We start from the raw sequence: 12,114 nt of genomic DNA, 5'->3' as shown, positions 1-12,114 counted from the left end.
CTTTAAGTTGATTTCAGTGGATCATAATGTACAAGGTCTTTCCAGAAAGTATCTAGCCATGTACTATGAAAAACAGAGACATTTACTGAGGAAGACAGGAGACACAAGAAACATTGCATATAGGACTATGATGCCTCAGTCCCCTACAAAGTTATGACCTTCTTGAGGAAATATGGTTTGTTGGTAGCGGTTTGAATCTTGTCATTAGCAATTAAAGTATGATGTTCCTTCTGCTTTGGTAGCAGAAGCTGCAATATAAATTTTGCCATGATATGTTTCATGCCAAGATCCTGTATCAAAACCTTGGACATAATAGTTTTTGGAATCCCCAGATCTGCTTCTAATTCTTGCACTATCAGTCACTGATCTTTGTTGATTGCAGCCTGTACACATTCAACATTCTCAGGTGTTCTGCTTGTTGCAGGCCTTCCAGAATGTGGATTGCTTTCAACAGGTTCTCGACCATCTCTGATGTGTTTATTCCACACTTTTATTTGCATTGCACTCATTGCATTGTCCCCAAAATCCTTCTGAATCATCCAAGTAGTTTCCACAGAGGAATGTTCAAGCTTAACGCAAAATATGATGCAGATCTGTTGCTTTACTAGCTCAGTCATTTTTAATGTGATGGCCACACAGTACACATGCTCCCTTAAAGGCAGCTACTGCACCCACTGACTAGTACAGTGAAGTCATCGTTGTTCACACATGTGCATTCCAGTCCACTCTCCTTGGCTGCCAGATTACATCGATGTCATGCAAACTGTTTTTATTTTCACCAATAACTTTATTGATTTGGGTATTTTGAGTATGTCAGCTATCTCCCACTATTGGCTTCTAGTGGGTAGAGGCCAGGGGTGCTGCTAACATCTTCCAATGCCTAAGACAGCCCGGCAGCAAAGAACTATTTGGTCAAAATGTCAATAGTACCACGAAACTTTGCAAACCACTTTTGACGTGTTGTATCAGTCATAGCACCTTTATACACTGCACAAATCTTTGTGTTTCAGTTGCATTTTTACCTTTCTTGAAATATTAAAGCATAACACACTGAAAATGTTTGTATCTTCTTCCATCTTTACTATTAAAATGGCTGCACAAAAATTTACCAATTTATCTTCTTTATTGCACTCTGATATTATAGCTGTCACCATACAATCTAACAAAACTGTTTCAAAAGAAGTGCTTCTAGAGCCATAGTTTGGAAAAAATTAAACAAACTTTTTGGCCAACCCCATAGTTTGCAAGTCACAGATCTAGAACAACCTGCTTGTTTTATCAACAGTGAAACTTAGAGGGGTTGTGTCTTGCCCACAGTGGTGCAATCAGTTAATTTTAGAGCTAAAATCAGAACACAGGGGTCTGGGCCTCCAGGTCAGTATTCTCTCTGCTATATAAAGCTTACTCTCATCACATTGTTTTACTTTAAAGGCCACATGAAATTTTTCAACCTTGTTCCCTCATAGTGGTTCACAAATCTCAAGTCACAGCCACCTACTTCCTTTGTACTATTTCTGGGAAAAAGTATATTTGGCCATGTAGAAGGTAAATTCCATGAGAGCCAAGAGCGTACCTGTCTTGTTCACACTATACCCTCAACACTTCCACACCTGGCTCATAATACTCAATATATTATTGTCGACTGAATAAATGACTCCAATCTTACGGATTTAACCATTATCTCAAAGTTGATGATTTTCAAATATGTATATACATTCCTTTTAACACACCTGTGCATCTCATTAGGCAGCCTGCTTCTACATTCACCTATCCTAATTTTCAAGGAGCAGGCCCTTTTTCAAAGGCATTGCTTGTCATTTTTAAACAAATCTGCATAAAACTGAAGTTATCACACTAAATGAGTTATTTTTCTATCCCTATCGAAGATACTATGAGTATTCCAGGCATCTGGGCTGGAAATTCTCATGTAGCAGGATTTGTAAATGCAAGTTTTCTCAAAGGTCAGGTGGAAACATAAATGTATGAATCACCTGAATATAAGAAAAGAGAAATGAGGTTGTAAGCAAACCAGAAAACTAAGTTCCACCTAGAACAGCCACTGATGCTTTGTGTTAATCTGTGGTCTGTACATCAAGAGCCAACCCTAGCTCACATTCCCCCACTTATGCTCCATTTGTCATCGGACCCCACTGACTTTTCCCTACAAGATGCCTCTCACAATGGTTCTGTACAGCCAGCCCCATCTGCATTCCACCAGCAGGTATCTCTTACCTGGCCTCTTCAGCTCCAAAAAGAAACCTCCGTATTGCCCAATACAATCACTCTAAGTTTTTCCCTTTAAACTACCTTTACCATGTCCCACTTATATTAACAAAAACATCAATGGTTCCCTCTTTTCCACTATTTTAAAAGTCTCTAGCCCAAACTCCTGGTTCATGCTTGCTCTATGCCCAATTGTATGCCTTCACACTCTACTCAGGTCAATCCCCTAACAGCCATCTGTGCTTTGGGTCACGCTGCCATACTGTCCAGAAACACCTTCCTGTCTCCACCGCTGCACGTTCTACCCATCCTTCCAACATATCTATCGCCTCCAGGAAGTCTTCGCAAGTCTTAGCAACTTCCTTCTCCTCCTAGAATAGGCACAGCCTTTCACACAGCTTGTGCTGATCATTTATCTTACTTATCACTATTTGACAGAAATAGTTCCCAGAGTTTTATAACCTAGAATTTTCTGTAAAGGGGTAAGAAGAACTACACTATTTGACACTATGTCCACTACATCATGTCCCCAACGGGAGTTCTAAACCCAAAACTCGAGAACGTATTCTTGAATCAAGAAAGCTTTCTAGAGTCACAGGATACACATGATTAGTTAAAATAAAAGTAATTACGATTAAGTTAAATTAAAAATTCAGTTTCTCAGTCATACTATATACATTTCAACCACTCAGGGAACATATATGCAACATTGTAAATGATCTCCAACATTGCAGAAAGTTTTATTGGACAGCTCAGTTCTAGGTGAATAAGCTAAGAACAGTTAAGATAAACTTGTATTTCCTATTTACAGCATTCTACAATGTTTGATCATTCCAGGACACCACCTAAGAATGTCAAACAGACAGTAATTCTAAACTATAAAACTGTCAATATGGCCCTACTCAAATCCAATCTATATCCTTCTCCCTTGAAAGTCCCTGGCTGTCTGTGACCTCACTACCTTTATCGTATTTTCCTGTGGGTTTATGCAACAAACTTATTTCCAAATGAGCAACACAGGTGACACATCACACAGGCTCCCTTCCTCTGTTCAGGTTTTCCTGACCACCAGGTAAACACAATGGCTACAGAGTCTGAGTGACTGAGGGTACAGACTGATGCTCGTTATACAGGTTTAAGTATCAAACACTCTCAAAGTCATTCAAGCCAACATTCTGTGGCAAAGAGAAAGTCTTTATAAAATAAAAATAACAGTGCCATTTCCGAATATGAAGGAAAATTTTAAATCAAGACTAGAAAATGTAGATTTGAATCACTTCTCAATTCTCTGTTCAGAACTGTAAGCTAGATTCCACAAAGCACTCCAAGGCATTCCCTTGAAATCTGTCATCTTCAAGTAGAAAGGCCCACAAAACTGTCTGGCACCCATTGTAAGACTGTACCAGTGGGCTACCTGTTTCCTGGAGACTTTGTTTTGTGGGGTAAATAAACTTTATTACCTTGAAAGGTCATAAAAGTTATTGAAAAACATGTCAAAGCATCCAAAGTTTACTTTTAATTTCAACACGCTGGAACAGCTGTAAAAATAAAACACTGAAACGATTTATAGATCCTGATGCCCAACACTTTACAGATCCCAGACTAACTCCCCTCTGTGGCTTAAAAGGTTGACACTATTCATTTTAAGAGGACTGTCTGCACAACAATAGGCCCCGATGGATTCAGCCATAGCAAAAATCCCATCTGAATCACTGGAAAAGGAACAAATAAAAAAGGAAATTCAAAATGTTCAAAAGAAAACAGATCAACTAAAATTTGTATCTTAATGCATTTGCTGTAATAGAGTAAGCTTAGAGTGACATTTAAATTTGTTACATTTGATTAATACCTTTATACTATTCTACCAATATTCGAAGGGAGAGAATAATCATTGTAAACCAACTATTTGAAATTATTTCCCATATCCTCACCTACAGTCACAAAATCACTGTCCACCAAAGTCAGAAGTCCACATCAATAGCTTTTTCCCCTGAGTATTTCTGAGTATGTAATATGCAGACTGTAAATATGGGAAAAACAATTACTCCTCAGAGAATAGACGTAACACACTATTGCTTCAATACATCAGAGATATAGTGGAAAACCACAAATCAAATCTAAGTTTGATGGAATGTTTATAAGACTGGGAGCTGGGGTTGCACTTTGTTTATTATCTGCGAAGAAAACAAATTGGCCTTTCTGAAGAGAAACTGTTGCCTTGTTAGAAATCGCTCATCTAGGAGATTGCCTACTGTTCAGTTGCTTTCGGAATGGTTTGAAAACTCTTCCTACTTGAAATAAGAGATCAAATATTCTGTCGCAGCTTATTTTGTGTCTTACAGTGAAATCTGCTCTACAGTCAAATCTAAAGAATACATAATTTTAATACACCACAGATATGTATATCCACAGAGCTCTTATAATAGTAACTACTCTATAAATTCTGAGCCAGAAAATATTTTTCCATGAAAACTGCAAGAAAATAAAAGTGCCTATAAAGAAATTCTTAGTAAATGATATAAAAATATAAAATATTAATTTTAAAATACCTAAGAGGCTTATAAGAACTTACTCAAAAACATGACAACATGCCCACATTTTTTAATTTCCTTTTCAATATTTACCTAGATTTGCATGAGAAAATATTTTTCCTAACACCAGTGAACAGACATGCAGTTAAGAATTCAGATTGGAATATGGGGAACATTAGGAAGCAAGAGGTTGCATTAAAAGGAAATAGTTGCTATTTGGTAATATGAGAATTTCTAAGTAAATATTTCAAAGTAATGGTGATTAACAACTAGCCAAAACATTTTGTGGGTGTATTTTCAAGATCATACTGAAATTTACTGTGAGGGAAATGTAGTTTTATGAATATTATATTAAACTGCTAAAGTAAAAGCAAGAACTATTTTTCTTCCTACTGAGGCCAACAGGAAGAAAAAAATCACAGGGCCCAAAGTGGGTAAAAATGACAAATTTAGTTCAGATAACTGGTAGCAGTTTTATGGTTTGTAAAGAGAACCATAAAGGCTGAAACTAAGCAATTATTTATTGTTCATGTAAATCACGGACACCTGTGTTTGTAAAGGGCCCTTTAATTCAGTTACCTATTCATCGGCTACCCGGGCAGTATCCACGATCGCATTGGGTCTGGAAAGTGGGAGAACGAAGTTAAGGCTTAATTTGACCAATTGGACAGTTTTTTAAAAATCAGTGTAAAACAAGAGAGTGTTTTAAAAATTTTGTCATTGAGCTCAAAATGCCCCATTTTTCTTAAAAAATAATGAGCTTTCAGAATGAACATCTCTTCGTTTGTACTGTTTGGGTCAACACAGTAAACTGAGCAGTGAGACTAGATCAGAGACCAGTTCAATAGTTAACAAATACCAAGTATGCCAAGAAGTTTTTAATGTTCTCTCAGAGGGCTCCAGGGGGCGCTGAGCCAGCGGGCCCTTCCCTGTTTGCTCGGTAAAACTGGGTAAGGCTTCCTTGTCACAGTGCTTAACCCGACTGCTAGTTTTTTAAATTGAATTACAATATTTCATTGTGGCTTAAGTTTCTTGTCCTTTACAATTTAGAATTCTGTGACAGATAAAGGGAACCATACTTCATATTAATTGTGTCTCAAACAGTCAATTAGCCTCCCTGTGCCTTAGTTTCTTTCCTTCAACTAAAGAGACCTGTACAATACAGGTATTTGTGCTTGCCCTGTTTAACTGCACAAGGAAAAGTGAGAAAAGGTCACTGAAAGTACTCTTTAAATGGCAAAGTACTAGGTAAATGATCTAATCCTAGTGCAGGTTCTACCAAGTTCAATTATTTCATGCCTCTGCCTCTGTTTCATCTATAAAATAAATAACGTTAAATTCCCACTCCTCATTTCTGTGATTCCAATGTTTTTGTAAATAATGTGAAATGCACACTGCTAAGGGACTCTGAAGTATCAAACTGCTTAGATACCACAAAAAGCAAACAGATATCAAATTGAAAAAAACTCATTACTTTACCCAATTTCATCTCAGATACTGGAAAGTTAGTGAAAGGAAGAGAAACAGTGGCGCTAACAAGCATTTCCATGAACACAAATATAAAGGAAAACGGTTAGATATATAAGGTATGATTGCTCATATCTTAATTTAAACTGACTTTATGTTTATAGTGTGGGGGGAAAAGTCCTCAAGGTTGGTAAGCAAATAAAGAAAAAATTATTTTCACATACCAGTATAAATAATTAGCCAGTGTTGAGTTTTTGCAGGCTCTTGATATCAAGAAGGTGCAGAGATCTTGCTGAAAAAATTAAAAGAAACATTTATATGTTATATTATCATCTGCTATCAACAAGGAGAAAATAAGAGAGAGTCTACATCTGCCCATCAGTTTTCATCTATACATCGTATGTCACAGATCTGATTCCAGGCATCCATGTATCCCTCTATCCCTCCATCAGACACTTATTCTCACCCAGGCTACACTATCTAAGAGGCAGGGGTGTAATGGTTCAGGGTTCCTTGTCTACTGAGAACTTAACATTTACTGTAGAAGACAGACATTACAGAAACAGTCACAGAAATAATTTAGATTGGGAAGTCAGCAAAGGCCACGAGGATCTGATATTTAGGCAAGACCAAAATGACACTGTCTGCAAAGGCCCAATGTGGCTAAAACAGAGTGGACTCCAGCGTAAAGGAGGCTGAAAAGATAGGCAAAGGACAGGGTCTGCAAGACCTTTAAGGTCAAAGTACTGAGTATGATTTTTTCCCCAAAGCAATCGATACTCAACAAAAAATCTTGAGAGAGTAAGATGATCTGATTTACATTTTATGAAAATGACTTCAGTTACAGACCTGACATCAGAAGCCCAGAAGGCTGAATGGTGAAAGTGGGTAAAGTAGACAGATTTTTAAAAAATACACAGGAAGCATAGTACTAGGAATTGCTGATAAAGAAAGAGGAAGCAGGAAGAAAAGAATGGCATTGGCAGTGACTCCCAAATTAATGGTTTGATTTGTTACATCACAGATGAAAATTGTAGGTGAAGAATGGGCTAGAGGGTGGGGAAAGGGAGTTGTATTTTGAAATGACTGTTAGATATACAAGGGGCATCAAGTGAGTTGATCATTTGGATATATGAATCTCAAACTTCACGTGAGAGAAATGCACTAGAAATGTAAATCTGCGTTTATCAGTACAGCCTAGGGCAAGGGTATACAGAAAAAGAGGTGAAGAGGAAAACAAGGGACGTATGGAGTCGTGTAAACCATAAGAGTAGCTGGGTTTTTTGAGGGAGTGTTTTACTTTGCTGAATACTACTGAGACGAACTAAAAACTACGACAACTACAAACATTAAAGTCATTTATGAGTTTAGCAAAGTAAGTTTTAATATAGTGATGGGAAGCAAAGCCAGAACGATGTGCTAAAGACGTAAAGACAGAGAGAAAGGAACGAGAGAGTCAGGGGTACAAAGAACTCCTTGGAGAAGCTTGATCATGAAGAGAAGTAAAAATATAAGGTGCTATTTCAAGGGATGTAGTGTCAAGGAAGAATTTGTTTTTTCATTTCTGAATGTCTAAGATGGAAGGTATTGACATGTATTTGAACACTTCTACAAGGAAAAGAAGACAGCATACCTTAAAAGAGAATGATATTTCTGCTGGGTAAGAAAACGTAAGGAAAGGACGGGAAGCGAGTCATGTCTGGAAATCCGGTGATGAGAAATTGGGACCATTTTTACCTAGTGGCTTCTACTTGTTTCTATTAAGGCTGAAGCAGAACTGTCATCTGGAGACGGGGAGACAGCGCATGAAGAACAGAGTAGGGAAGGAAGGAACGAGTCACTGCAGAGCAGGGACAGCAACGCAACCAGAGAAATGTGACAGCAGACGGTGCTGTGCTCAGGAATTTATAATGGCACCAACGTGCTGCCTGTTCTTTTCTTCAGCAGTGATCAGGCGCAGAGGAATGAGGTACTCACTTCCTTTATCAAGAGTTAAGATTTGCCAGGGGAACTGAAGGTACTAATAAAAGAATGATTAAAATAACGTGGCATGGAATAAAAGCTATGTTCATAGAAAAGCAAATATTAAAGGGGGATGATAAACAAAGAAAAGGGTAGAAGTCGATGCATTAGAAGTTTCAGTGCAATAGTGGTACTTATGAAAGTTAAGCTAGAGCTAATAAGAGGTTGTTACTACAAAGCAGATATGCCAGTACTTTCAGAGGTGGCAAGAATCTTACATCCAATTTTAGAGCTAAAACCTGGGCACTTTGGTATAAAAGTGCTACATTTAAGAGCCCAGTAAGGAAACTCCTCAATTAGAAAGCCAGTATGTAATGTTGAATTCATAAATTTAACAAGTAGAATGAATCTAGGCCTAAAGTTTTTCTTTGACTATATGAGAAAGACACTATACTTTTATACAGTGATATACAATTTAAATAGAAAATGTGTTTGACACTATATTTTCATTAAAAATTATTTAAATAGCATAAATAGGGAAGTCTTACATTTAAAAACAGTTGTGAAGCAGGAAATACAGACTGTAAAATTTTTAACTCAATTTGGATGAACAATATTTTAAAAATTTAAAACACAAGAATGTTCTTTATGCAAAAAATGATCTCATAATGAAGTTCAGAGATATTAAAATATGGTGAATAAGGATACAAGTAAGTGCCTCTAAGTAATTATTGATTGTATACAATAATATTATCCATTTTGGGGTTTAAATAAGATAGAACTAAATCAATGAATGAAAATTACATAGAAGTACAATTTTAGAAAAGGGCAATACTGATTATGCCAGACTTAGAGAATAGATATAAAAATATCTATAATAGCCAGCAATAGAATTGATATAGACCCCTAAACTGGGGGTAGAGATGGAAGGAGGAGATCCAGCCAAACACAGAAAAGAAAGAAAGAAAATAAAAAGATATAAAAAACTTCAAAGTACCATATAAGATAATGAAATAATCCAAACATAGGTCTAATCACAATAAAAACAAATGGGGTAAAAAAATTCTAGTTAAAAGACAAGAGTGTTAAACTTGATTAAAAAAATAAAACCTATAAGTTTTTAAGAGATAAACCAAAAAAAAAAAAAGGCACAACGTATTGAAAGAACTAAAAAGCATACCGGTGAATACTAATCAATACAAAGCTCTACTAATATCAGACAAACCAGACTTTAAGACAAAAATCATAATTAGATATAAAGATGGCTACTAAACAGTGATAAAAGATTCATTACTTGAACATTCCTAATAAAACAGCCTCAAAATATTTAAAGTCAACAGCAACAGAAATATAAAGAGAATTTGATAATTTCACCATTATACAAGGGGGAATTTTATCCAATTCTTTAACAGATCAAGGCATTAAAAAAAAAATCAGGAAGGGTATAGAAGCTTACTCTAGTGACATATAAACAATGATGTACTCCAAAATTGAGGAATATGTCCTCTATTCAAGATTCCATGGAATTTATGAAAAATGACCATATTTGGACAATGAGCTTAACTGAGTTTCTATTTTTAAACATTTGTCCAGACATGCTTAGTGGTTTCCTAAAACTCCAAGAGAAACAGGGAAGGAAAGGTTAAGCAGACAAGACACTCCTCAGGTGTTGGGGAGGAGACAAGAAAGTTATCTGTAAAGGTAACAAGAGGGAATTCAGCTTTGTTGGATTTCACCCTGATACCCCTAAAAATTGCTTAGATATCTTAAAGGTGATGGCTGCTGATGCAGTGAGGTAGGGGAAAGGGAAGAGGGGGGCGATTGGTGGAGGGGGGGAAAGGGGGGAAAATTCGGACAACTGTAAAAGCATAAATAATAAAATAATTTTAACATAATAATAATTCCTGATTTCTGGAATAGCTTGGATTATCTGTACCCTTTAAAGAACTACTGAGCTGAGAAAAGGTAAAACAGCTTAAACAGCATAGTCACTGATATGTAAACAGAAATGATCATCAGTCAAAAAGAAATACAGTATCAGAAATACAAAAAAACTTCCCTGGCTGGTGTGGTTCAGTGGATTGAGCACCGGCCTGTGAACCTAAGGGTCACAGGTTCAGTTCCTGGCTCGGTCCCCAGTTGGGGTATATGTGGGAGGCAACCAATCAATGTTTCTCTCACACATCAACATTTCTTTCCCTATCTTCCTCACTCCCTTCCCCCTCTCTAAAAAATAAATAACATCTCAAAAAAAGAAGAAATATATAAAGCCTATTTTTATTTTTAGCCTAGAAATTTTGAGTGATAGGTAGTGTGCAAAACTCTATTCTGAACATTGGATTTCAGAATCCAATCACCTCTTCACCATCTCAATGTAAAACCACACTGGTTCAAGCCCCCAGTAAATCTCACCTGGATTGTTTCAGTAACTTCCAAGTAGAAGTCATTTGAGGCCATGGCCTACAGGGCCCAGCATGACTGTCTCCTGCTCTTTCTCTGAGTCATTCTTTTGCCATGCTCGCCTTTGCTCAGTCCACAGAGCGAGGCACACTGGCTCTGCTTCTCAAACACACTTAAGCTCTGGTCTTAGGGCCTCCATCCTCGCTGCTGGCTCTGCCTGAAAAGCTCTTCCCAGATCACCACATGGCTGTTTCCTCACCTGCTTCATCTTTATAAACATGGTACTTTCCCAGACAGGCCTTTACTGACTAGTCTTTTCGAAATTGCAAATAACCCCACCCCATCAGTCCCTGTTATTCCTTCTCCAATTAATTTTTCTCCACAGAAAATAAATATTATCTCTTCCATTACATATAAATATTATTGCCTATCATCTGCCCAAAGACAAGATGTAAGTCACATGAAGGCAAAGATTATGATTATACCATCCCCAGGACCTAGAAATAGTTTCTGGTAAATAACAACAGCTCAAAAAATAAGTGTGAACAAGTGAATTACTGAATCGATTCATCAGTACCTCAGCTTTGCAAGGGCAAAACAACTAAACTGGAGTTGAATGGTTGTTTAAAGGGCTCCCCCAAGCATTCCGCGATCTTGCAGTTTAAAATTCCTGTTTTGATATTTTCTATGACATCGAAAGGTTATGACAGCATACAAACTTTGGTTAACAGTTACTATTGAGATCAAGAGTCTTTCAATCATCAACAGTAACTCGTAAGTTTTGACTAAAAGTAATACATATACTGAATACATTAAAAAAAATCAACTGACCTTTCTAATATCAAACATGTGTTTTAAACAGGAGTATGAAATATTGTCCTCAAATTAGAAGCCTTAGAAATTCAACAAAACATACTAATGCTTCTGCAAATGCAGTTCCAAATATACTTTTCAGAACAGCTCCAGCCAAATAGGCCTGTTTTACCTTAAAAGTTAGCCTATTTATCTAAGAGGATTTAGTCCTTCTATGAGTTAAAAACAGTTTTGTAACGTATTAGCCTTAGAATCAAAGTCGTACATTTCCACAATGTAATCACAAACACCAACAATTACAGTAATGTTCATGGATATGTAACCAATAAATATTCTGAGTTTCTTTAATAAAATATTTAAGCCAGTTTATTTTCACATTGCATATGAATCCATTTATATACCCAAAGCGCCAATAAAATGCCTCAAATTGATGATCGTCGGGCACTTTTTGCTAAGAGGAAAAGTCATAAACATGCATCACAAAACAAGTTATTTAATAAAGTTGCAATATTTGGTTTATTCATCAAAATCAGTGTTTTAAAAACCACCATAAAATGTCTATCTGGTAGGATTTCGCCTACAGGAACCTTGAAAAGCTCTGTGCTCACCTCCAAATTTTCACTGTCTGAACCTTCCTTTGTTTTAGATGCAGGAGGCGGGGAAGACACGGGAGGGAGAGGGCTGGTTATAATTTGGGAGCTGTAAAAATAACAGGACA

The 12,114-nt window shown here is 36.8% G+C and overlaps 1 protein-coding gene across 2 annotated transcripts in view; it reads right to left on the bottom strand.

The window, feature by feature from the left end:
- PIK3C3 (phosphatidylinositol 3-kinase catalytic subunit type 3) overlaps nt 1-12,114 on the bottom strand; it is a 119,269-nt gene that overhangs the window by 46,977 nt on the left and 60,178 nt on the right. For both annotated transcript variants that reach the window (XM_045187699.3, XM_024580679.4), the window contains exons 12-13: nt 12,005-12,095; nt 6,446-6,513 (exon numbers count right to left, since the gene is read on the bottom strand). In XM_045187699.3, the coding sequence (XP_045043634.1) occupies nt 6,446-6,513; nt 12,005-12,095 (159 nt within the window). The remainder of the gene's footprint in view (nt 1-6,445; nt 6,514-12,004; nt 12,096-12,114) is intronic.

The sequence above is a fragment of the Desmodus rotundus genome, chromosome 10, assembly GCF_022682495.2.
Source record: "Desmodus rotundus isolate HL8 chromosome 10, HLdesRot8A.1, whole genome shotgun sequence".
NCBI lineage: Eukaryota > Metazoa > Chordata > Mammalia > Chiroptera > Phyllostomidae > Desmodus > Desmodus rotundus.
This window is presented reverse-complemented; position numbering and strand designations above follow the sequence as displayed.